This window comes from Mustela nigripes, chromosome 16, assembly GCF_022355385.1.
Source record: "Mustela nigripes isolate SB6536 chromosome 16, MUSNIG.SB6536, whole genome shotgun sequence".
Taxonomy (NCBI): domain Eukaryota; kingdom Metazoa; phylum Chordata; class Mammalia; order Carnivora; family Mustelidae; genus Mustela; species Mustela nigripes.
Window position 1 is genome coordinate 55834342 of NC_081572.1, and position 27386 is coordinate 55861727.

The 27386-nt window shown below is 46.8% G+C and overlaps 1 protein-coding gene across 3 annotated transcripts in view; it reads left to right on the forward strand.

The window, feature by feature from the left end:
• Window positions 1-27386, forward strand: part of LOC132004202 (myosin-13) — a 98886-nt gene that overhangs the window by 34254 nt on the left and 37246 nt on the right. Inside the window, exons 1-9 of one of the 3 annotated variants that reach the window (XM_059380390.1) lie at window positions 17683-17886; window positions 19690-19833; window positions 19919-20075; window positions 21953-21980; window positions 22068-22179; window positions 23546-23638; window positions 25623-25686; window positions 25781-25879; window positions 25985-26088. The exons of the other annotated variants lie outside the window; for them this stretch is intronic. Of the exons in view, the coding sequence (XP_059236373.1) occupies window positions 17683-17886; window positions 19690-19833; window positions 19919-20075; window positions 21953-21980; window positions 22068-22179; window positions 23546-23638; window positions 25623-25686; window positions 25781-25879; window positions 25985-26088 (1005 nt within the window). Of the gene's footprint in view, window positions 1-17682; window positions 17887-19689; window positions 19834-19918; window positions 20076-21952; window positions 21981-22067; window positions 22180-23545; window positions 23639-25622; window positions 25687-25780; window positions 25880-25984; window positions 26089-27386 lie in introns of those variants that run through there. 3 annotated transcript variants of the gene reach the window in all.

The following is a 27386-nucleotide window of genomic DNA, read 5'->3' on the forward strand; positions in this document are numbered from 1 at the left end:
TTTTATAGTTCTATTTATCTTTATATATATTTATTTTTTTATATTTTTATATCTTTTTATTTTTTTTTTTTTTTTTTTTTTTTTTAAAGAAAAAATTAAAATGACCCGTTCCTCGGGGACATTTCACACCCTCCTCTCCTCAAAGACGTGGATATAACCGACTGCAGAAAGGTGAAGCAGGAGAGGGTCATTTGATGGAGGAGCCCGTCAGCACAGCTGCTAAAAGCCTCTGCAAGCTTTCAGCGGGCGGGGATTAACATTCCAGAGCCAACACAGCAGCTGTCAGGGAGCAAACCCAAACTCTGCCGCCTGGCCCTGGCTGGGGTTTGGGCCCATGTTACACATTCCAGTGTCCCCGGCCACCTTCAGGGCGGCCTTCACGGGTCACATTTTCCTAAGTGGGAAGCCCAAGAATCATCCGTGGGCAGATGGCAAGAAAATTACTTAAGGCTGGAATCTGGCAGCCCCATCCCTCCCTCGCGGCTCCCAGGGCCGCCGCCAAGACGCTGCTTCCGGAGCCCACAAGGAGAAACCAAGCCTGTCCCGTGGGGAAGGTGAGAAATTAGGAAAACCAGTCCCTCCTTGGGGAAAGCCCCCTGGAAAGGGCTTCTCTTGGCTTACAGCAGCCCGACCTTCCTAGGAGGGTAGGCTGTGTTCCCACCCCCTCTCCCAGAAACTAGGGTTCGAGGCGCGCTCTCAGGGAGACGGAGGTCCTAGGTTCCAAGGTTCGAGGCCCAAGGTCTCGAGCCAGGAGAGGCGGCGGGAAGAGCGCAGATGGGAACGGGGGAAGGGAGGTGCCTTCGAGCTACAGAATCTTACTGTTTCTCAGGACTCGGAGAAACCACGCCGTGGACGCCCACAGAGCGGAACCCAAACAGGATGAGGCACGCCGCAGCGCGCGACTCTGCTAGATTTCACCACACGCCATGTGCAATCTGGCGGCTCGAGAAGTTTCCAGAATCATTCCTCTGGCCCCGCCTTCAAATTCGCTCCCCACACTGCCCCACTGCCTCCGGGGGCTATTCTCTGTCACCTCCAGCGCGAACAGGTCGAATAGGTCCTGGGGTCGCGGAGGCGCAAACGCCACCCGCCTCACAAACCCCGACACACGCACACTTACCCTCCAGCTCTCGTCAGCGCCTCCCACTGGGTCCCAACCGGTGGCGACGCGTCACTTCCGGTCTTCCCCCCCCCACAACTCCTCCCATGATGCTCTGGGGGCACACCGGAAGTGACCCCTCCCCTCTCTGGGCATGGAAACACTGTTTCTTTCTAATAGATCAGCGTGGCCCTCAGAGCCCAGGGGAGGGGTGTTTTCCCAGGTTTTCAGAGCGGTGGTGCATCCATCCCCATTATAAACTGAAAACCAGCTTTTTATCCCCAATACCTGCCACAGCGTTTTCATGAGCCGAATTCTTTTCTGTTGGACAGGATGAAGCAGAGATGCTCATAGGCCCAACACTCGGAACACAATCAAGAGGAATAAACCGCCCTTATGATAACAGCTGACATTTAAAACCCAAAGTCCTTACCTTTGCTTGCAGGGCTCTAAGCCTTCTGGCCCCTGGCCACCTCTTCCGCTTCATTCCCTCAATGGCTGGCTCCCTTCGCCCCTGCCCTATTGGCCTTTCTTCCCTTCCTGTGCAGGCAGCTCACCCCCCAGAGCCTCTATTTCTGTTTCCTCCGCCTGGAATAGAGCCTCTCTTTGATGTTCTCATGGTTTCCTCCTTCCCTGCAACAGGTGTCTGCTCAGATATTACCCCTTCAGAGAAACCTTCCTGGATCAACGTTTAGACCCCACACAGCCACTATATCCTTCACCTGCTTTTTCACACACTCGAATAGAAAGTGAGAGGCTTTGCCTGTTTTGTTGCCCCAGCACCTAAAATCTAGCGCATAGTAGATGCTCTGTGAACGTTCTATGAATAAACGGTTGAATGAGGGCATGCCCCCTATGTTGCTGGTTCTGTGCATCATAGCCTCAAAATTAACAGTTCCAGGTATGAATTTTGTCACCATCCTGGCTTGGTGGGAGATCTCAAGCTGGTCCCATATAGCCCCTTCTGAGCCAGGTTTGAGGGCTTTGCCCTCATGCCCCAACAACCTTCCAGATAGGGTGATGAACTTATCTGGGTTTACCCAGGACTAAACTGATTTTAAAACTTAAAGTCTCAGGAACCTCTTTGATCCCACGCCAACTAGGATGGTGGCTCACCCTACTTTCCAGTGTCGAGGCTCCATCTTTCTTGTTTTGTTTTACTGTGGTGTGTGTGTGAGTATGTGTTGGTGAGGAGGGGTGCTGTTGACCTGAGAGTGTTCTGAGCCATCTGAACAGGAATTTGGCCAAACGCAGTGGGTAGAATGGGAGGACTGGGTGGACAATGGTCAGCCTGTGGTCAGCTGACGAGCTTTACCAAATAGCAACATAAAAGACATGAATTAACAACAAAGACCTTGTCCTGGCTTCCAGGGCCCTCTGGCACTGATAGAAAGCTCCAGAGAAAGCTCTGAGTTTCTAAATCTCAGGCTGTCCCGGTGACATGGCCCTACATACATTTCCCCTTCCCAAACCATCACCTCACTTCCATGACGGCATACCCTACCAAATACCCATTAACTCGACTGCCACAAGAACCCCATGAGTTATGTGTTCTTATCACTCCCAAGGAACATACTCAGAAAAGTTAACTAGCTTGCCAAAATTCAGAGAGTTTAAATGAAGTCAGGATTTGAACCTCTATCCTGACTCTCAAAGTCCACTCTTAGTTCTTACATTACATGCAGATTTTAAACATATCAATACACATTTTGGCTATGTCCACCAAAAAAAAAAAAAAAAAGAGTATACATTTTAGGATACATCATTTAAGACCCTGACAGTAATAATTGAAAGTAAGTTGTCGGGCGCCTGGGTGGCTCAGTGGGTTAAGCCGCTGCCTTCGGCTCGGGTCATGATCTCAGGGTCCTGGGATCGAGTCCCGCATCGGGCTTTCTGCTCAGCGGGGAGCCTGCTTCCCTCTCTCTCTCTCTCTCTCTGCCTGCTTCTCCATCTACTTGTGATTTCTCTCTGTCAAATAAATAAATAAAATCTTTAAAAAAAATAAAAAAAAAAAAAAAAAAAAAGAAAGTAAGTTGTCATGCTGTTCCTCGCTCAATGAGGTTTTGAGCAACCAGACTAACCAAAACACAACTAATGGACAAAAATGACAGGCAAATGACAGGAGACCCTAACGCTCGCAGGCACCGATCCAGGTTTTGAGGCCAGGCAGGGAAGTCTCCAGTTTACTGAACAAACCTCGCTGGTAGGATTTCTTTCTCGAACACAGTGTTCCCAGACCATCCCCGCAATCCCTCTGTGTTGTTTTAGAGAAGGGTGCCCGGCTTGTGTGTAATTCTGAGAAGCGTGTATAATTCTGAGAGCGTTAGTGTCTTACAGGCTCTTCCGAAGCCAGAAGCAGCTGTCTTGTACTGAAAAGACAAACTGGACTTGGAGACAGAGATATTTGTCCTAGTTCCCACTCTGCCACTGACTAGCTGTTTGACTAGTCCCTTAACCTTGCCAAGCTTCAGTTTTCCCACTTGTAAAGCTGATCAATCTATCCCCTCATTGAGTTTTTTTTTAAGATTTTATTATTTAACAGAGAGACAGAGACAGCGAGAAAAGGAACACAAGCAGGGTGAGTGGGAGAGGGAGAAGCAAGCCTCCCCCTGAGCAGGGGGTCCAATGCAGGACTTGACCCAAGGTCCCGGAGATCATGACCTGAGCGGAAAGCAGATGCTTAATGACTGAGCCACACAGGTGCCCCCCGCCTTTTTAAAGATTTTATTTATTTTCTTCATTGAGATTTAAAGAGAATCTATTTAAATAGTCTCTTGTTAATCCCCTATCAACAGTGCTTTGCAAAATTTCCATGTATAAACGCCAGCAGTGAAGAAGGGTATATGTTACATAGACAAACGTTTTGACCTAGTTCTCTTGGGTTTGGGAGTAGAACGGCAAGGGGAGAGGGATGGGGTGGGGGGTCTGTTTCTGCCTTTACCATTAACTAGGTACTTTGCCCAGAGTCTCAATTTCTGATTCCGTAAGGTCAGAGTTGGATTAGATAATATTCCAGGTCCCCTCTGGTTCTGGAATCTAATTTTCTCACCCAAATCTTTAATCAGGCAATTCAGATAGGCAGTAATGTCATTCATGAATGTACCTGTCTTATGACATTCACCCAGAAATTTCTGTTCCTGGCCAAGGAACTTCCTGCTGCTTTTTGAAATTTCATCTGTTACATAAGCTCTTCCATAGCTGTGAGGGCTAAGGTATGATCCCACCATCAGCACAATTAATTGCCCTTTCTTCTCAAGTAGCCCTCTAAGGAATGACCTTCGTCACACTTGTTTCCTCGTCCCCTCTCTTTGGCCCTGCTACTGCCCTCTTTCTCCTTCTTGCACCATCCAAATTTACGGTTCCTCTGACGGCACCTCGTGTATGATTGGTGGAGAGATTTGCTCCTAGGAAAACCAGGAAAACTTTTTCCTCCTCCTTAACACCTGCTGACTCCTTAATCCCTGGCCTTCAAAGTTTCCACCCCCACCATCCTGCCGCTATGAATGTCAAGATCACCTCCCTGACCAACCCAGTGCCCTTTTTTGGGTCTTGTTTTTCTCTGGCTTCTCGGCAGTGCTCTCCGTGAGTTCCTCTCTCTTGAAAATATCACCTCCCTTGCCTTCTTTGGACACGAAAAAGAAGTCTTCCTTGGCTTTCAAGTTGACACACTGATTTTGTAACAAGAATGGAGAAAGCTGTCCTTCACGGAACCCATCTCTGATGTGGGAGAGATAGGAGAATAGTGTGGTGTTTGAGCTATGGTCTATGGGGGATAGCAGTGGGATAAAGATAAGATTCCCCCAAAGGGCATATGAGTATCAATGTAGGTGGTCACCAAACTTGGGAAAGCCAAAAGTGGTCTTCTTTATTTAAGGACATTTATGTTGTTGAGTAACCAGATAAAGAAGATGGGAAAGCACGTCTATGGCAGAGCTAAAAGGCTCTCAGAACAGAGGAACAGCTGAGTACCAGTAGAGGCAGAGACACCCCAGGGGAAGAAAACAAATAAACCTCCAGCATCTGTGGGAAGGAAAATGGACTTTGTAGAGTGACATTTCTCTTCTTTTTTTTTTTCCCTTAATATTTTGGTTATTTCTTTGAGAGAGAGAAAAAGAGAGAGCTCAAGCAGGGGGATAGCCCAGGGAGAGGGAGAAGCAGGCACTCCACCAAGCAGGGAGCCCAAGGCAGCGATGCTTGACTGAGCCACCCAGGCATCCCTAGAGTGACATTTCTGATGCACACTTTGAACACTTAACTCTAGGGTGGCTATATAACCCTCCCATGCCTCCACTACAATATCTTCAGTAAAGTCCACATTGCTCACTTGGGTTTTTGGTGGTATTGGATTATATGCTTTGGTCTATGCCAAGGAGGACACAGAGGGAGACATAAGGTTTGGCATGGGCTGGAAACAGACTGCATGCAGAGACAGCCATGTCTAGATAGAGATGACAACATTTCATTTGATTCTCCACACCATCCTCATTGCTTGGGCAGAAACAGAATTATCTGCAAGCTTTTGCATCTACGTCATTGCTAAAAGGGGTAAAGTGATTTGCCATAGTCAATAAATGGCAGAAGTAAAATATGGACCCATTGGCTCTTTCAGTTCCAACAAGACCTCACTCAGGTATTTGCTTATCTACAGAATACCCTTTTCTCCCTACTCTTTCTGTCTCCATTCATTCCTCGTACCTTCTAAACATGCAGCCTTCCTCTGGGAGCTCAACTTCCTTAATGAGTTCAAGAGTCACCCCATGCAGGTGACAGGCCCCCGCCACTGCCCTCTTCCCCATAGACCTACATCTTTAACCTTGACTTCTTTAAACTTTGAACACTTGTCTCTCCCTCCTGTCATCTCAACCTCAAAGTGACAAAAGTCTAAACTCATCTTTTCTCTTTTCTGCATTACCTCTGGACTGGGGTCATGACCCTAGATTCCTAGGCTGAAATGAGAGGCAGAAGAAAGCTAGGAAAGGTCCCTCTGCCCTCCTCAAACCCGCCAGTCATCAAAGTCCCATGGATCGTGCCTCCAGGGTCTTCCTTGCATTTTCTCTTTCCTCTCATTAACTTTTTTTTTAAGCACCACAACCAATATGGAGCCCAACATGGAGCTTGAACTCACAACCCTGAGATCAAGACCTGAGCTGAAATCAACAGTCAGACGCTTAACTGACTGAGCCACCCAGGTTCCCCTACTCTTTCCTTTTATATCTCAGTTCTCTTAAAGAATCAAGACCCTCTTCATTTGACAGAATGATTATTTTTTGTATTCAATGCAAGTAGACTATAATATATTGATATAATGTGGGGTTAGAACCTCAAAAAATAAGTCTACAACTCATAGCGGTCTTTCCCCCTCTGGGGTTTAAAAGTTTTCTCTTCTTGCTATGCCTACGTGTACCAGTGAGACAGAAACACTTTGATCCACATTTGATCCAGCATCTGTGGGAAGGAAAATGGACTTTCTCCTTGAATCTGATGGACTCAGAGACAAGGCACGACCCCTGTGACAGCCAGCCCTCCAGGGCTGCTGGGAGTTTTCACACAGATTTGAGTCCATAGGGGCACCTAGGGGATAATTCTAATTCTCTAACTGCCCACCTGTCCCGCAGGCTCTGATTAGCCTGTGTAATCAGCAAGTTTGACAAGAAAGTTTTTTAAATAGTTGCTAAATGGCTCTAGGCTTCCCCACATTCTCCCCTGTCCATTAAACCCTACCATCAGTTCTAGAATCATCTTCAAATATATATACGTTCATTTTTCTACTTAGAACCTCAGAAGTTTCCCAGGGATCTCAGAACAATGTCCTGACTCCTTCACAGACCCTTGGAAGCTCTTCACAGATGAGCCCTGCTCACTTATCTGGTCTCTACCTCCGCACTACCCATGAGGCCACCCCAACCCTCTGTTCCAGGCTTGCCCGACCGGCCCTCCTGAAACACACCCAGGGCAGTCTTGTTTCAAAGCCATGATCCCAAAGCCTAGAACCTCCTCCCTATTCTTCTCACCCATGGAATAGTCCCTCTTCTTTAAGATAGGATACAGAATAGGGGCCCCTGGGTGGCTCTGTCGATTAAGCATCCAACTCTTGATTTCGGCTCAGGTCATGATCTCAGGGTTGTAGGATCGAGCCCCAAGTCAGGCTCCACTGCTTGAGATTCTCTCCCTCCCTCCCCTACTTGTGCTCATGCTCTCTTGCTCTCTCACTCTCTCTCAAATAAATAAGTAAAGCTTAGAAAAAACAGAGAGAGAGAGAGAGAGCACAGAATAAAGGAGAAAGCAAGTCTTTGGAATCAGAAACCCTGGATTTCAATTCTGATTCTATTGCCCACCAGTTGGGCGACTTTTTGACCAGTTACTTGACCCCTATTGGGCCTCAGTTTCCCCTTTTGGAAAATGGAAATAATAATAATCTGAATATGATATATTCAGTATTCACTATGAACCCCTAAGGCTTACAGAGAAAATTAAACTTAATGAAATATACACAAGTGCTGTGTGAAGTACTACAAGAAGTTCATGAATATCTCCGCCGTTCCCACTCCCCTCCGGATCTCTTCCTCCTCCAAAGCAGTATCCCTGCATCAAGAACCATTCTGATCCCACTTCGCCTATACAACATGCTTGAGGGGGTTCAAGTGCCCTGTACCTACCTCTAATCCACAGCACATTCCACTCATTGGGGCACTTAGCTTGACCTTGGAAAAGTGGCTTAGACTTTCCTGTCCACATGCTCCGTCCCCACGTCCTTATCAGCTCCTCTGGGGCAATGACCTTGTGGCTCTCAAGCCAGAGAAGGTTTGAATTCCATTCCTGCCACTTTCCTAGCTGTGTAGCCTTAGGGAGGCCACTTCCATTGTCAGTAGCCCAATTTCCTTCCCTGGAAAAAGGTCGGTAGAAAAACATTACCACTTACCTCCCAAAAGGAACGGTGAAGAAGTTCAGTGAGCCAACATGGTTCAAGCCTGGCATGTGGTGAGTTCTTAATGAGCATAAGCCACGACGATGAAGTCAGATTGAGCCTGACTCCATTTCCCTTCTTCTCGCCTCACAGATTCCCCATGAATCCTCTTGATTCATTTATTCACTAGAACATTGACTGAGCATCTGCTACAGACAAAAGGCTGTCCCTCGAATAAAGGCAGCTGTGTTTATGCCTGATGGTTCTGCTATTTTCTTCTGAGACAAATGGTGCTAAGGAACAGAGACACCCTCCGTGTGGATTACAGCCTTCAGCCCCCACCACCCCGCACCCCCTACCCCCGCCTTTGTTTCTGAAAACCCAGACCAGGATGGCCACCTCCCACCAGATCCCAGGTACCAAAGTTACTCCTGTTTCTTCACCGAGAGAAGCCTCTGATCCCTGAATATGTGCATATTTGTGGCAAAGCTCTGAGGCAGGGAACAGGGTTTACCATGTTTCCTAAACTCAGTTACTCGGGGACTGTTTACCACACAGCTTCCCTCAGAACCAGCACTCTGTCAAGCCCGCTTCGGAAAACACCACGCGGAGGTCCTATTCCTGTCTGTTCCTCCTCTACCCTCCATTTTTTTTTTTAAGATTTTATTTATTTACTTAACAGACAGAGATCACAAGTAGGCAGAGAGGCAGGAGGAAGCAGGCTACCCGCGGAGCAGAGAGCCCGATGTGGGGCTCCATCCCAGGACCCTGGGATCATGACCTGAGCTGAAAGCAGAGGCTCAAACCCACCCAGGCACCCTTTTACCCTCCATTTTATCCCAACTCTCGGGGACTGTCCTTAGGCAGTTCCCCACCTGCATGAGACAACCCACGGGAGGACTGAATGAGAATCTCGATTCAGCAAACGTTGCTCACAGACAATGGAAGCAGATCACTCTGTATCGCTGTCCATGGCTGGAAGGTTCCTACATATTCGACCATCGCTTATGTTTTAGCAAAAAACCAAAATGAAACAAACAAACAAACAAAACCCAGCAAGCACAAAATTTGTCACAAAGACCATATATTTTCATTAGAACTCCAGAACTCCATTTGGAGCTCCCTGACACTTTTTAGCCGTCTTGGAATGACCTTTGTAATCTGTTTCCCCGTTAGATTGGAAAAAGCAGACTCAGGCTGCTAGAGGCAAGCATTCTAACCACACCTGAGAGCCTGGTCATGGAGGTGAAGAAATAAAAAACTAAAAGATAAACACAATCCATAACAATCTAGAAAAAATCAGCACAGGGAAAAAAAATACCCCCCCCCAAAAAAACAATATCCCAGATGACCGCATTCCATCATCTCCCAGACACCTGAGTGAGCCAGAAAAAAGTTAAATTCTATTGCAGATACATATTTAAAAACACAAGATGGTATGTAATACGTTTTAGAAAGCTTTCCTTCATCAGTGCACTTTTTTAAACTAATAAATAAATAATGAACACTGGATGGGTTCAGTGGTCCATCTTAGATTTTCCAGAAACTTCTGAGAAGAGGCACACACCTTCTCACATCCATGCTAGATGGTTGAGATGGATTTACGGTCCGTGCTATCGATCGCCCATTGTTTGACAATTCATCCTGTGGTCCTGCCCTTCGCTGACCTTCTCAGCACACTCTGCCCCAGTGCACTCAGCCCCTAGGACTCTCTAAGTCTCAAAGATCTGTGTCCAGAGTCAAAATCCCTACGCAGCTGACTTGGCATTATGCAGCCTCCGCTGGTCATTTATCCAAGTAATTTAACAAGAGTGAGAGATCAGGGCTACGACGCATTTACATCTCACAAGTAAATGGTGATCCCCCAAACATAGCCAAGTTAGAGTGCTGAGCTGGCAGATTTGGGAGTATAAAGAGACCTGGGGGCCCACACTCTTGAAACTGCTTCGCCTCAGCATCTCAAGGTAAGTACCCACAAATGCCCACTTGTTTGCTCCATGCCGCTGTGATTAAATCTGATCAGGTTACTGGTCAAGGAGGACCGGCCATACAGTAGCCTTTATTGAAGACCTACTAGGTGTAAGGTCTGGTGTTAAGGGCAAGATGGGTGACAAAATGGCAAGGCAGGTTATTGCCTTTCAAGAAGCTTTTCCAAGGAGTAAAAAGACAAGTATATAAGCCATTAAGAGACCAAATAATAATAATAATAATGACTTGCAGAATAAAATGGAATATGATGCTAGCTCCCCCCACCCCCGATTTTTTAGGTTAGGGTTCTACCTTAGAGTTGGCAAATAAACACGTTAATTTGGTTTTGTTTTTAAAGATTTTATTTATTTATTGGTCAGAGAGAGGGAGAGAGCCCAAGTAGGGAAAGCAAAAGGCAGAGGGAGAAGCAGGTTCCCTGCAGAGCAGGGAGCCCAACGTGGGGCTCCAACCCAGGACCCTGGGATCGTGACCTGAGCTGAAGGCAGACATTTAACCAACTGAGCCACCCAGGCGTCCCTAAACCCCTGTTAATTTGTGATATTCTCTTCTATGATTGCTTTGAACTATTATTTGAAATTTTTATGGGTACTTAAAATTTTGTTCCCATGTCAGGATTTCTTCCTGACTACAGGAAGAATTTCTCCCAAGGATTTGATCCGTCCTAGGATGCACCATAGACTGGTCATGATTGGCTGGTTTCCAGACTGGTCTTCTATGGCATCCTTTGCGGACTGTGGGCTGGATCATGTCTCACCCAGCAGGGGTCCCAGAGGGGCTCCAGGATTGGGAGGCTTGTGACATTTTCACTCCCTGCCCCCATCTCTACCAGAGTGCTTTCCGTCATACATTCACGGCTGAAAGGAATCTTGGAGGTTTTTTCTGGTCCGTCTGTCCCATTTTACAAAAGAAACCAAAGTACAAAGAAATTACAAGAACTTCTTAGGAGAGCCAGTGTTAAGAAACTTACTTACTTCTTTGGGACTAAGGATTCAGAATATAATATGTAACCAATTCATTCTTTCTTGAAAATTTTGGGAAGACTTTTAGCTAGCTGGAGATGAGCAGAGACTCATAAGAGAAAGAAGGAAGGGGCAATAGTAAGCCAAATGTTGAAATGTCTCTTCCTGCCCAAATGGCATTTCATGATATGCTCCCCTGCTTCTACTACCAAAGTACTGGGTAATAAGCAGGGAGTCTCTTTAAATTAAATTTGATGTTGAAATGTTTCTGACTCTCACAGCTCCTGGAGATCATCACGTAGATTATAAACTCTGGCAATCAGAGATATTTTAGTCCTAGATGAATTTTCAGCTGCCCTACGTACCTTCATCTTCTCTAGGAGAATTTAGAATATTTAAAGGATGCCCTTCCTAGATCCTTTAAAGGAGCCTTTCCTATAATTCACCACTTTCTCTTACTGCCAAAAGAATTCGGCTACTGGCTCCGAGCATCCGAGTTACAATTTGAATCATTCCCCCTCCTTCCTTTCTTTTTTTCCTGACCACTCACAGTCCCCTACTCTCAGCCGGAAGCATCCTCTAAGTCCCCATACCATTTCATTTAGGATCTTAGAGAATTGGTGTTACTCTTCATCTTTCGAAGATTAATTTGAGCATTTCTCTTGGCCCTTACTAAATTTTGCATTCATGTAAAAACTGTCTTTTTCCCTCTCTGTACCTCCTTAGGGAGCTGATGTGGCACTTTGCACACACAGAACATACTTTAAAAAAAAAAGTGTTAATCATATGTTATAATGAACCAATTACTTAAGGAGTCATCATTTAAGCAAAGTGGGGAGATGGCAAATACAATTCCACGCCACGTCAACTGTGTACCTATTTAAAAGCAGAACTTGGAGCAAACACAATTTCTATATTTATTTAAATTCCTTGTCATTCATCTGGTCTTTGTTTTTGTTTCCTTTTGGTTTCTGAACTAACCCCCGGGAAGATACCTTGTCCCTGAAGGACGTCACTTCGGAAACCAAGAAGGTAAGAGTAAATTTCAACCAGACAGAGAATGCAATAATTAAAATTAGCGAACACTGTTTTATGAATGTTCATTCTTCCTGCCCTCATAAGAAGCTGAAAATGGAGGAAATTGAAGCCAGTTACTTAAGTATTCCTAAAGGCAAATTTCAAAATATGGAGGTTCTACCAAAAAAAGAATCGTTCCCCAAATTTGCTTATTATACCAAGAGGAGTAAAATACAATGTAGATTTTTGACATGCAGGCTCCAGGTCACTATAGTTAGTTGGCTCAGAACCTAATGTTTATACTGTCGTGACTTAGTTTTCATCCACGGGCTAACTTTGCTACTCCTTGAGCCGAGTCTACACCCCTAAATCCACCCACCTGTGCCTTTACTCACAAATAACACTGGGAGAATCAAGAGAGATCAATTCAAACCTATACCCAGTGTCATAATAAAAAACCCATTCCTCGCCTTTTGTCCTGTTTATTAGAGATCTTTCTAGACGCATCAGGACCCAGGAAAGCAAAGTATGATTGAGTCATGACTCGATGATTGCTGACAAGATACAGTGGCTGGGAAATTCCCAGGGGAGGGATGAAAATCCAGGGCAGCAGACAGAGGAAGGGGGAGCACTCAGATGGCAAACGGAGATTAAGTGGGCTGGGACAGCTGTCTCAATGAGGAGCCCCCAAAAGAAACAAACAGAGTTGGTGGTTGAAGGGACACAGCTCTGCAGGGATATAAGCAGGTCGAGCTTTGGGAACAGAGAAGGACCTAATTAGGGGACTTTGGGAGAGCAAAGTCCCGGGGCACCATGTATCACGCCTGGAGAGTTGGATCAGACCTAACAAGGCTAAGCTTACCAGCCAGGAATGGATGGTTTCATCGTTGGGTCCCAGAGCACAGGTGCGAAAATATGGTGAGAAGATTGGATTTAGCAACCGCACGGAGACAGATGATTGAGGGGTTTGGCTTGACAGTGAGCGGTGAGTCAGCAGAGTGATGGCATTGCCAAAAGGCAGTCACCACCTCAGGCATTACACCTGGGTCAAGAGAGGTGAGGGCACAGGCTGCCGGAGGGCGACATGTGGTTTGGATGTCACACTTTCGGAGATTAACAGGAGTGGGGTCACCATGAAAGTAAAGGAGATTCAGAAGCATGTCACGGAAGAAGCAGATGAAGATACAGCTGGGGCTCTGTCGCATGGAGAGGATAAAGTTGCGTCCCATGGAGAAGATAGAGTGAAGGAAAACACGGAGTAGCCAACACGTGGGTGTAGGGCGGACTCACAGAAAGTAGGTTTGAACTCCTTCTGCTGTTACGGTGAGCCAGAATGAGGATTGATTGTCCTGAGGTTACAGGAAGCCAGATTTTAGGTTAATGCAAGAAGAATCTTCAGCCTGTGAAAACTGCCCTAAAAGAAAAGAGCTGTCTGTCCTTGAAGGTCTTCAAGTAGGCGGGATAACGCCTCTACGGGAATATTGCAGACACGACTCGTGCCTCATCTAGGTCGTCACATTAGGAAACACTGGGTTCTGAGTCCTGGTGAGAGTAGTGGCCAAAAGGAGAAGTCTGCACCCCCAAACTGGTCGTGACTTGAAACCCACAAGACAAAGGTCTTATTTCTCGGAGATGACCATGAGCCATTATGGATTCCCCTCGACTTCAGGCTTTGTTCTTATGCTACATCACACGTTTTGTGGCACCCATTTAATACCAGTCCCCTCAATTAATATTTTCATTTACACTGATTCCTTTTTCCCCTTAGATTCGTTTTTATGTTTGTTTGTTTTTTTTCTTTTCGGAGTAGGCTCCCCGCCCAGCGTGGAGCCTGACGCAGGGCTTGAACTTAGGACCCTGAGATCAAGACCGGAGCTGAGATCAGGAGTCCGCCACTTAACCGACTGAGCCACCCAGGAGCCCCTTCTTAGATTTGTTTTGGAAAGTCACCCCATCTGTAGGCTTGCTATGAAAATGTGGACCATCCACTGAGAAATGTGTTAGGTATTCAGAATTTCAGCCCCATCCCAGACCTGCTGAATCACAACACGCATTTTAGCAAGACGCCCAGTGGGACTCGGAGGCCCACTGAAATGTGAGAAACACTGCCTTATACCACCAGCCTGAACGGATACAACACACATTACCCTACCTGATCAATTTTCATTTTCTTGGCATTTTTCACAAAATCTTATCTCTGAACTTGAAGAGCATCTTGTAATCAATGAAAGGAGAACTGTCATCAGATGCATTTTTTCCTTTGTTTCTGAAACTCAAAATAATATCTCTTACAATTGACAACAATTAGATTTTGACGAAATCATAGATTTAATGAGCACATCGTTATTAAAATTAAGAACTAGTTGCCCGAAGTCATGTTGTGTATGCGCAACGGGACCATGAGCCATGGCTTTGGGGAAGCAAAATAATGCCTTAAGCTAGTGATTCCCACACCTCACTGGTTTTGAGGCCCTTGGGAAAAATTTGGGTTCCCCAATCCCAGCCCCAGAGATTCTGTTGCAGATGATTTGAATGCGGACCATTTTCCAGCGTGTTGGGTACCATGCTTCATGCTAAGTTAGGCTGACTCATGTACGGTCAGAAACCGGCAACCCGACAAGTTTCCCTCATAACCTAACCATTCTCAAGAGGGGCCCATGGATCTTTGGAGATCCCTAAGAACTTTGCAGGAGGAGCATGAGAAGCAAACAATGTTCATAATAAGACCTACACGCCATTTCCCTTTTCTCACTGTGTTAACCTGAGGATGCAAAAGCAACGGCAGATAAAACTTACGGTGCCTTATGACAAATGAAGGCGTGGCACCAAACCACTCTTGGAGTCCTTGTCATGGCTATCCACTGGCCCTGAAAAGAGTTTCATTGTATTTAAAAATTTTTACTGAGGGGCGCCTGGGTGGGTCCGTTGGTTAACCATCTGCCTTCAGCTCAGGTCATGATCTCGGGGTCCTGGGATGGAGCCCCAAATCTGGGCTCCCTGCTCAGTAGGGAGCCTGCTTCTCCCGCTCTCTCTGCCTGCTGCTCCCCCAGCTTGTGCTATCTGGCAAATAAATAAATAATATCTTAAATAAGTAAATACACACACACACATATACATAAATCTTTAAGAAAAGGAAAAGACTTAAAAATACTTTTTCCTCCTCCAAATTACTTCCTTATTATATAACTATATATAACTTACTTCCAAATTATATAATTACATAAGGGCGAATTGTCTGTATTTACTTTAACCAAAAAAAAATTTAAAAAGCCTTTTGGTAACAGACTGAATGCAGAAGCGGACATGAACATCCAGCTGTCATTTATTCAGTAGGTATTAAAGAAAGTTCTAAAGGGACACCTGGGTGGTTCAGTCATTTAAGTGTCCACCTTCAGATCAGGTCATGATACTGGGGTCTTGGTATTGAGCCCCACATCGGGCTCCCTGCTCCACAGAGAGCCCGCTTCTCCCTGTCCCCACCCCACCCCCCACTCATGCTCTCTCTCACTCTCTCTCTCTCTCTCTCAAATAAATAGATAAAATCTATTTTTAAAAATAAAGAAGAGGCCGCCTGGGTGGCTCAGTGGGTTGAGCCGCTGCCTTCGGTTCGGGTCATGGTCCCAGGGTCCTGGGATCGAGTCCCGCATCGGGCTCTCTGCTCAGCGGGGACCCTGCTTCCCTCCCTCTCTCTCTCTGCTTGCCTCTCTGCCTACTTGTGATCTCTCTCTGTAAAATAAATAAATAAAATCTTTTAAAAAATAAATAAAAAATAAAGAAGGAAGTCATAAAAATGAGAAACAATGCATTCTTCCTACTAATTTATTTTCATTTTGCAAAATATAGTCATTTTCATAAAAATGTTAGGTATTATAACATGTAATGTAATTTGTAATATGATAAATATCAGTAGGTGTGACCAACATAAACCAAAGCTTACTGGGTTCTCGGCTATTTTTGAGAGTGTGAAGAGGTTCTGAGAACACAAGATTGGGAAACACCGCTATTAAAAAGCTCCCTTAAGCCACAACCACCTCGGGGCACCTGGGCGGCTCAGTGGGTTAAGCCGCTGCCTTGGGCTCGGGTCATGATCTCAGGGTCCTGGGATCGAGTCCCATATCGGGCTCTCTGCTCAGCAGGGAGCCTGCTTCCCTCTCTCTCTCTGCCTGCCTCTCTGCCTACTTGTGATCTCTGTCTGTCAAATAAATAAATAAAATCTTTAAAAAAAAAAAAAAAAAAAGCTCTCTTCCCATCTCTTGGGGACCACTGTAAGGAAATGACAAAGCTATGTGCATAAATTCTTTTTTATATATATATTTTATTTATTTATTTGAGAGAGAGCACAAGTGAGAGGGAGAAGCAGGCTACGCACCAGGGTCTCCTCCCGTGAGGCCCCGGTATCACGACCTGAGCCAAAGGCAGACGCTTAACCAACTGAGCCACCCAGGCATCCCTGCACAAATTTGTCCTGATTCACTAGTCAGGAACAAATAAAAGTCTGAACCAGCATAATGCCTGCAGGTCAGGGGCCCTCTTTCTGGGAGCCCTACTGACTTTCAATCTCCTATAAAACTCTAACCATCACGGTTCGGCAGAACCAGTGGCCAAAGTACAAGTAAGATGTAACTGAGCCGAATAATTCCAGAGGGAAGCAGATACTTCTCTTTCTGTAAGAGTAAAACCCCACAGCAGCGGGAAGGAATAACAAAACAAGTTACCAAATGGAGGGCGATTTCATAATGGGGGATGTGAGGAGTCTGGCTTCCAGGGGAGAGCCATAAAATGTTCAATTCTCTGACTTTTAATGGGAAACGTAAAAAGACTTGTTAAAAAAGTAGGCACTTTTCTTAAGAGAGCTATGGGGATACGTGTGTGACTTCACTCTAGAATCAGTTACAGGAGAGCGAGTGGGACGGGGAAGAGGAAGCGGAGGACAAGGGAAGAGAAGCAACGTGGGGAGAAGAACTGGAGGGGTCCAGGGGTCAGAATCCAGAGCGCGCTGGACAATCCAATGCAGAAGCAGAAAAGGAATCTGAGGACCACACCATATACAGGGGCCTTAGAAATGTGCTTGACTTGCTACTTCACTTTGAGTGGAAATACACAGGGGCCCAGAGAAACTAAGGGGTTTGATCTAGTTCAGCGCTGGAGCTTTAAAGCCAGCTCTTTCTGGCTTCTAAGCAGGGGAAACCAGAGAAGGACCCAAGAAAAGGGGGGTGACTTGGAGAGAGAGTGACATTGGGCCATCTGAGATTTCTACTAGGAATTATCAACATTCCAATAATTCTTTTCAGATGCCCTTAAGATTTGGGGATGACACTGAAATCATGAGTCTTAAACATGATGTATAATTAAGGAAGTATTTCCCAAATCAATCTTCACTGGACTCACCTTTATTAGGCTCATTCTTGTTGGTTCAGACTTTCTTCCATGTGCGGGACTGAACTAACAGAGAGCCCCCCCAAATCAGCAATCAGGAGTAAAAATAACCCCTCAAATATTTTTCTGAGAGTACGGTCTCTCCGTTAGCTCACTCCCACTTGTCCTAAGTCCCCAGACCTTGTTCTAGGTTCCCCAGGAGCTAAATGAATCCCAGGAACTTTTGATTGGGCCCCCTGTCTGCATGGAAATAACAGGGTGGTGCCCTTCCCATTCAGGAATCTTTGCAAGCTCCAGACTCAGCCATCTCTGTGGTCTTCCCAGAACCCCCTGCAGTCATGAGCTCTGATGCAGAAATGGCCATTTTTGGAGAAGCAGCTCCCTACCTGCGGAAGCCAGAGAAGGAGAGGATCGAGGCACAAAACCGCCCGTTTGATTCTAAAAAAGCCTGCTTTGCCGTGGATGATAAGGAAATGTACGTGAAAGGTATGATCCAGAGCAGGGAGAATGACAAAGTCACGGTCAAGACCCTGGATGACAGGGTAAGTATACATCTCAGATGTCCTCGATCAACTGGGTATCCTCCTTTGCCTTTGGACTGGGATATTAGAAATCGCGTGCAGGTCCATAGGAATCTGAAGATAGAACATTACATACACGTACCTATTCCGTAGCAAAGTCACCAGTGAAAGCTCATATCCCAAACACTTTCACTCCACTTTTTTCACTTTTCCAGGACATGAGCTTTGACAGTTTTTGTGATGTCTGCTTTGGAGAAAGGGCAAGTTGAGGGCAGCAGAGTTTGGACCCTTTAAGGGAGAGGTTGGTGCTGATCGCTGCTGGGTGGGCCCTGCAAATATCCCTCTTTAGGCTGCAAAGTGACTTCCAGATCAAGCACTGAAAGTGATGGCTAGCTTAATGTCAAGAATCACCATGCATCGTTCAATTCAACATTTGCTGGACACCCACCATGTCTAGCGTCCATCCCTTTGCAGTGCAAGCAAATCTCAGCCCCTGCCCTCCCACAGTTTACTGTCTAGTGTAGGAATCAAGATATGCCTGGAAGGTATGACTCTCAGTTCACAAACTCAGGCATATGAAGCAGATATTTCTTTTATTGCTTGTTTGTTTAAAGAACTTAACCTCTAATGTCAGCCTCTTTTCACTGGGAGGGAAATAAATTTTCTTCAGTCCTTCTCGGGATCCCGCCCCATGGTTGTGTCTCATTTTCAGGACCTCACACAGTACACACTGAGGATCAAACCACTGCCACCACCACCCCCCACCCCGACTCTGAATGATCTGCTAAGAAACAAGTCCCTGTCTTTGAAGCTTCCGGATGCACAGACTTTTCCATCTTCCCTGTGCTACTTTGGGTGTCTCTAGTGAGGACAGTGGAGCAAAAAAAATCTTCTTTCCTCAAGGGATTTGGCATGTCCCAAACAAATCCCTCTCCTTTTGTCTTTTCGCTAAAACCCTCAAAGCTTTTCTAAAGTCTTGGGCTTTGGGAAAACTAGCCAGAAAGCCTTATAGGCTCTTTCTCATTGCTACCCTATTTTTCTACCTCTCCTGAGTCATGGAATGCAGACCCAGCTGTATGCTTGAATGGGGAGTCAGGAGGGGGTGAACCCAGAGGAGGGAAATTAAGGAATAGTCTTAGAAATATTGTTCAGCCACGGGCCATGATGCAAGTTCAAATGTTGTAAGTCCTAGAGCAGAGATGTGAGGAATTATGGAACTGTTGAAAAGACGGGGAGACAGACAACAGGTCATGGAAGTGACGTGACTTGAGCTGAACTTTGAGGGTTTCTAAACATAACTTCGGTGATGATAGTGCAGACAAAGGAACCTACCTGAGCAGAAGTATTTAAGTGGAAATGCACAGAATACATTGGAGTATTCCTTTCCAAGTTTCCAACCTTTGTCTTGTTGAAACTTTCAAAGCAAATCGGGGTAAAGAGAGACAATCTGCTTTGGGCTGGGCCATCCTGAGTCCCACCTGGACCCTGAGGGCTGAAGGGCTCTGTTGCTGTGCACACTTGTAACTCGTTCTTGGCACACACAATGACATGCTGACTTGGGGGGGGGGGGGGAGGTTGGGACATCAGACCTGAACTGGCTATACACTTTGACCAGAATTGGGTTAATCAAGGACAGTTATTTGTGGATCATCTCTGGGAATGGAAATGACCCATGAAGCTATTCATGGTCATGGGCGGCGGGGACGGGGGGGCGGGGGGCGGTGATTACTCCGCCGTCTCTCCCTCCTTCCACCATACCAAGTAGAGCGGGGCTGAGAGTGTTGGCTTTCCTCTCCATCCTATGCTTTTCCTCTCAATCCCCAGACACTCACTCTCAACAGTGACCAAGTCTTCCCCATGAACCCTCCCAAATTTGACAAGATCGAGGACATGGCCATGATGACCCACCTGCACGAGCCCGCCGTGCTGTACAACCTCAAAGAGCGTTACGCAGCCTGGATGATCTACGTGAGCACCCTTCAGCCTCTCCCTATTCCATCTATCCCTCTGGGTAAAGACAGGATCCACATGTTGCATTTTCTGGTTTTCCCAGACCTACTCGGGCCTCTTCTGCGTCACCGTGAACCCCTACAAGTGGCTGCCGGTGTACAACCCCGAGGTGGTGGCCGCCTACCGAGGCAAGAAGCGCCAGGAGGCCCCGCCCCACATCTTCTCCATCTCGGACAATGCCTACCAGTTCATGCTGACCGGTGAGCGATTTCTTCAATACCTATTTAAAAACAACAACAGGTTTTTTTAGTTAGTTATGCAAGCCCTTTAACTGGACTGGTTCTTAGCTAATTATGCAAACCCTTCGGAGGCCTTGATCCTGTGAATGGGGCTATGGTCAAGGTGACCTTAGGAGACTCCAATGATTTCATGATGAAAAGAAGCCAGAGATACATGTATCCCATTAGAAGCCACAGTGCAGGGGCGCCCGGGTGGCTCAGTGGGTTAAGCCTCTGACTTCGGCTCAGGTCATGATCCCGGGGTCCTGGAATCGAGCTCTGCATCGGGCTCTCTGCTCAGTGGGGAGCCTGCTTTCCCCTTCCCCTCTGCCTGCCTCTCTGCCTACTTGTGATCTCTCTCTCTGTGTCAAATAAATAAATAAAATCTTAAAAAAAAAAGCCACTGTGCATAGGCCAGTATTCCCCAATGGAGCTATGCTGTGCACCTGCTTATTCAGGGGAATGCGGCACGCAGGGAGATGTCCTGCCTCCACACCCAAAGAACTCCCCCTGCCCCGCCCCTGCCTACATGAGCATCCCTAGAAGAAGAGAGACTAGATTACTAGCCACTAGGGTGCAAAACTGGAGAACTGGGCATAGCAGTGTTCCCGCACTGTCTTCCTCCCCAGACTCGGGCTCCTCTTTCTCTTCCCTAAATTCCCAGAATGGCACAGAAAATAGACACGTGGTAATACTGCCATGTCACTATGCCATGTCACTTTCATCTGCCCCCCTTTCACTTGACTTGGTCTGGTGCAGACTCAAGAAGCAGAAGCAAGCCTGTGAGATCTGTAGACGCTTAAGAGTCCTCCACTAAACCTCCAGTTGCCCAAACCTCAGCCCTCCCTCTCTCACACTCAAGCCTAGCCATTCCTGCCCACCTAAGAATAGGTCTTCGAATCGGCTGAAGCTACATCAGTTTTCAAAGGAGGATGGACAGCACTATTTGCAGGAGTTTCCTAGGGCTGGCCTGACAGAGTACCACAAAACGGTCCCCTGTAGGTGGTATTCTCCCTGTGTGCACCTTTCTCCAAATTCCTCCTTTTGATAAGGACACGGTCTTATAGATTCGCCACCCCCACTCTAGTATGAATTGATCTTTTTTTTTTTAAGATTTTATTTATTTATTTTTGAGAGAGAGAGTGAGCAAAAGAGAGTACCCAAGCAGGGGGAAGGAGAAGAAGCAGGCTCCCCACTAAGCAGGGAGCCCGATGCAGGACTCGATCCCAGGATCCCGGGATCATGACTTGAGCAAAGGCAGAGGCTTAACCGACTGAGCCACCCAGGTGCCCCCAATATGACTTCATCTTCACTAACAACAACAACTACAGTGACACAGTTTCCAAATAAGGTTGTATTCTCAGGTCCTAGGGGTAAGGACTTCAACGAATGAATTTGGGTAGAGGGCATACAACTCAACTCACAAGTGCTTGTAAGTGGAAAACCATGATCACCTTCCACAAGTATAGAGTCAAGATAAAAAGAAAAACCCAGTGACAACCAGTCAGTGCCCTTAGATTCTAATTAAAAGCTGCCCCTTCCCACGAGCCCTAAGTCTGAGACTTGCTCTCCACGTTAAAAAAGGAGATGAGAAATTCCTGGCAAGCTGTTGAAGATTTATGAACCAGAATCACTTTCCCGCTGTGGGATTCTCTGTTCACTTGCCATGCGGTCCAGGCTACACATCCCACGTTCGGAAATCTACACAAGCTGTCTCGAGGAAGATTAGCTACACCCAAATCCTTACACTGCTAGTCACAGCATCACCATATAGTCCACTCACCCCGAATGCTGCCCTATGGTTTTGTTCCGTGTGTTTGCGGTTTCTTTATTTCGTTTTCTCCCCTCTGCCTTTCCAGATCGAGACAATCAGTCCATCCTCATCACGTGAGTAACCTGAGTTCACACCACGATGACTTGGAAGCCAGAGCCGGCCCTTCCACTCTTCTATCGTACTTGCTTTTAACTCCACAGCGGAGAATCCGGGGCAGGCAAGACCGTGAACACCAAGCGTGTCATCCAGTACTTTGCAACAATTGCGGTCACTGGGGACAAGAAGAAGGAACAGCAGCCAGGCAAGATGCAGGTGAGGAGCTCCCTGAATCTGGAGTTTTGCTGGAGTAAGATGCGGTGAGCACCAAGTGTATGTAGGGCTCAGTGCTCAGCAGAATGCTAGGGACAGGGTCTGTCCCAAGAGGGCTTGAGGGGCAAGGTGGAGGTGGTGCCACCTCGTGGACATAGTTGGTAGCACCGGCTCCATCTGCAACAACAGCCCAGGGACTGTGAGCCGCTTCCCCTGAAGAAGGGATGCTTTGGGCAAGGTGCGCAGGGGTGGGGGAGTGGTTGATTTCTGATTGAAATTCCTAACTCCCATGCACAGTCCTGCTACTTTGTATTTCTGTCATGTTGCCACTGTTCACTTTGGGAACCACGGAGCAGGACAGAAATTTGAAAACAGCTCTGGAGGCAGAAGGATAAGCAGTTGAGGGGCGGGAGGTAGGGGGGGGCTGGGAGTAAAAATTCTGCTTTCTCTAAGCAGACTTCTTTTTTTTTTAAGATTTTATTTATTTATTTGAGAGAGAGAGCACTAGAGAGAGAGAAAGGGCAAGCATGAGCCGGGGGCAGAGGGAGAGGGAGAAGCAGACTTCCTCGCTGAGCAGGGAGCCCACACAGGGCTCAATCCCGGGACCCTGGGGTCATGACCCCAGCTGAAGGCAGACGCCTCACTGACCCAGCACCCAGGCGTCCCTGTAGGCCAACTTCTGAGCAAAAATTCTCATGACATATTTCTTGCGACTTAAAAAATTGTTTTGAGAACCACAATTCCTATTGTACAATCCCTTGAGTGACTGTCTTTGTTCAATTCTATATATACTTCTGAATCCAAATGTCTATATTAGATGGGTCATGATCCATACTCTAATAGAGGTATGTATTCTAAAAATCCATGATTTTTTTTTAAAGATTTTATTTATTTATTTGACAGATCACAAGCAGGCAGAGAGGCAGGCAGAGAGAGGAAGGGAAGCAGGCTCCCTGCTGAGCAGAGAGCCCGATGCGGGCCTCGATCCCAGGACCCTGAGATCATGACCTGAGCCGAAAGCAGAGGCTTTAACCCACTGAGCCACCCAGGCGCCCCTAAAAATCCATGATTTATAATAGAGCATTATCAGAGAGGAAAGGAGATCTGAAAAATCAAGAGGAAACCTGGAATCTGGGATGGATAGAGTCTCGTTGATGCTGAGACCCTCTCTGGGATGGAACTCTGAAGCCTCCTTGGATGGTGGGCACGAGCCCATGGGTGCCTTCACCCATCCACACTGGCCACCAGGCTGGGCTGGTTAGCGTCTCTCCCTGGGCCCTGCCTAGAGCATCCACACTTTTGAGTCACCGTGGGCTCCTTCAGAGGACACTCCAAAGTCCTCCCTTTGCTTTTTCTTGTTTATTATTAGGGAACGCTGGAAGATCAAATCATCCAGGCCAACCCCCTACTTGAGGCCTTTGGAAACGCCAAGACTGTGAGGAATGACAACTCCTCAAGATTTGTAAGACCCAGTCCAATTTTAACTACCACCCCCCGCCCCAAGAACCAAATCCTCTCCTCAAATGCTGGATTAAAAAAAAAAAAATCCCACATAAACTAGAATAAGTGGTTCGGATCAACTGAGCCCTGCTGGGATAATAAGATACACTGAAAAACATGTTGGCTCATTGTTGGCAATGCGGGGTGGGGAGTGGGAGGGATTTATCTGTCCATTCCTAACTGGGCTCATCACCTCAGAACATCCGGAAGTCATGGTGATTCAAATTCCGCAAGTAGAGAGCAATTCCTTTATGCTGCACTTGGCCTCACTAAGTGGAAGCATTTTAAAATGCTGAAGTCTATTGAGCAATCTCCATTGGCTTATCAGCCGTAGAAACCTGAGTTTGAATTAAGTGAGCAGGTTTGAACTCCTCCAGGTCAGAAGGCATTGGGAGATGGAGAAACCTGGGGAAAGCAGGAGAGTTCAAAACGTGGGAATATGTTGATGTTGTAGATACTGAAGGATATGTTCCATCCTTCGACATTTGGCTTAAGTTTCCCTCATCCAAAGAGGCCTTTACTTCCCCCATGGGCAAATAAACATCCAGCCCTCTACCAATCCTCAATATACCACGGAATGAGTGACTACCACAACACAAAGCCCTCGCTTATGCCTGTAGTTGCAAGAGGCTGTCAGGACTCCACACTTCTCAGGACCTGGATAATCTCGAGCTTGTGCTTTGTTGTTGCTTCTCAAGGATGAAATGGTCCGTGAGGAGAAAGTGAATGCAGCCATCAGAGACTGGGCTATGAGCCCCGACCTTTCTTTCTTTCCCTTGGTCCTCTGTGCATTGCCCGTCTGCACTTCTGTCTTCCTAGTGCACAACTAAAATGTCTTCCTTGTAGGCGGTCTGGGTGTGCATTACCCAACAGACATATGGTGCACATATTTGCACCAAGTTAAGAATTGAGCTAACCTGGCTCCAGCTTAAAATGGAAGACAATATCTTTGGACACCCCCATTGCTACTCTCATTTATTAAGGGCTTGGGTCTCTCTTCCTGGCCCTGACCCAGAAGTCACAATCACCCCAGTTAGCCTGTCCACCTTCCACTCATCAAACATACATCTGCAGGCTAAAACTTCATTTTCCACCAAGCAGCTAGCAATACTGAAAGCCAACACTTACACCTCACTCACACCTTCACTGACCCTTCACCAGCTCTCCCCAAGCTTCATTCAGAAAATAGTGAGAAGATAATGGAATGCTGACTACAGTCCAGACTCTGTGGGTGGATGGACAAGGCAAGATTTTTGCCTTCAGATTTGCTCAGGGTGTGGTAGAAACCAGTCGCTCATAAAATTTCACCTCTTGCCTCCCCTCAAAAGGGGAGAACTCAGACTCTGAATGTGTATTTTGGGAGCCAGGGAGCTTGGCCTGAGTCTGGGAGCTAGGTTTGCCTAATGTAAGCAACAAGGAAAACCAAAGCAAGAAATCTCAGAAGGAACACCCAGACGTGGAAGGAAGGAAGGAAGGAGAGAGAGAGAGAAAGTAAGCAAAAGAAAGAAATAAAGAAAAGGAAGGAGACAGGGGGAGGGATGGACGGAGGAAGGAAGGAAAGACGGTAAGTAAGTTGGCAAGATGGTCCAACCAGCCCTATCAAAGGTATCCATTTGGGAATGGGAATCCAGGTACCAGACAGCAGGATAAAAACCAAGGGGACTGTCTAGAGTAAGGTGATCCCAAGCAGAAATTGGAGAGGGCACCTTCCTCCCAAAATTGGAGGAACAGGACCAGATGTTTTGGGTAGAACTATCTAAGACTTGGGTAAGCCAGCATGGGGATTCTGGGTGCCAGATAGCTAGAGAGGAGGGAAGTCCTTCTTCTATCATCACTCCCTCCCTGACCCTACTCTTCCCACCTGTACTGGGAGCACCTGGCGAAAACCAGCCATGGTACCATCTAAATAAAATAACTGTGATGTCTGCCAACCTGCCATTGGACAGGGGAAATTCATTCGGATTCATTTTGGAGCCACAGGAAAGCTGGCATCAGCGGACATTGAAACCTGTGAGTCTCAACGCCCTGTTGGGCACAGCGGTATTTGGCCACAGAGACACACCACCCAGGAACCTGAAACCACATTCTTTCTTATTACCCTTAGATCTCTTAGAAAAATCCAGAGTGACATTTCAGTTATCCAGCGAGAGAAGCTACCACATTTTCTACCAGATCTTGTCAAACAAGAAGCCGGAACTCATTGGTAAGTTCTTGGGGGTATTGGTTTCATCCTCCACATCAGTCACATTGGAAAAACGGAGTGCATCGCGCATGCGTGAGACGCCAAGGGGACCTTCATGTTTCGCAGACTTGCTCCTCATTTCAACCAATCCCTTCGACTTCCCCTTCGTGAGCCAAGGAGAGGTCACCGTGGCCAGCATCGACGACAGTGAAGAGCTTCTAGCGACTGATGTAAGCACACACTTCCTTCTTCCTTTCAGCACAAATTACTGAGTTTGTAAACTGAGAGGCACCCTGGCGGTCTCGTCAGAAACTGGGACTCAGGGATGTTCAGTGATCAGACCTGAGCTCTCAGAGTTCAAGATGTCCAGGGAATTAGTCCGGATGGGACCCCTCTCCGCTCACCTCCACCCCAGGAGATGCCATGGGGGGGACAGGAAGTTCTCCAAAATAGGCTTCCAGTTCCATTCTGTAGCGTGTTAGAGTTGGGTTTTGCACGTATAAGGTTTTTTTAAAGGTTTTGTTGGAACTTCTCAAGGTACAAAACCATCTGCACGGTTCTTTTAAGAAATTTTTAAAAATATAGCAAAGTGTAAAACAGGAAAAAAACAACCCAGTCTGCAGGAGGAGAAGCTCCATGCCTCGTGCTACCTGTCCCCCTCAGGCTCATGCTCAGCTCCCACACGTCCTCGGCGCACCTGTCAGGCCTCCTACCATTAGCTCTGGGAAGTATTTCCAACATTGATAACTAGAATAATAACAGTAACTAAGTGCACCTGAGATGAGTGCTTTATCTCGTTTAAGCCCCGCCCCCCCCCAAAAAAACCTCTTGTAAAATGCCCCCATTTTACAAAGATGGAAGCTGATGTGCTCGCTTCGGCAGCACATATACAAAGATGGAAGCTGAGTCTTAGAAGGAAAACCCACAATTTGCTTCAAGACACTTTGTCAAAGACAGAACATTTGAAGATCTGCCCGCCTTTTTTTTTTTTTTTTTTTTTACCTAATAGACACCATCTCTGAGCCATTAATCTCCCGAGGAGCTTCTCCTGGGTGATGGTTTATGGCCGAGTACAAGGGGGAGTGCTCCCTCCGAGGGTCTGCCTGCCCCAGCAGGCTCCCCAGAAAGTAACATCTTCACCTGGTTCCTTCCAAAGTGGAGTGAAAGGTCTTTCCTTTTAACCTACAGCGGCCTCTTCCTATGACACAAATATGCATCAGATGGGATGGGGTGGGATATGGGGTCAAGGAGGCCACTGAGGCTCAGAATGTCTCCTCACCCAGGTTGGCTCTCAGCCTGGACCCCTCTTCTCCTAAAGGGGGCACCACCCCCAACAGTGCCTCATTGTCTAATACCGTCCTGCTGACCCCGACCTGTCACCTCCCCAGACACGTTCCATGCATGTCAGTCCCTCCTTGAGTGAGCATTGCTTAAGCTGCAAGTCCTGTTACATAATCAATACCTGTACCCCAGAGAAGGATTTTCTAGTTGAAATCTTTGTGGTAGAAGACGGGCCGAGTGGCTATAA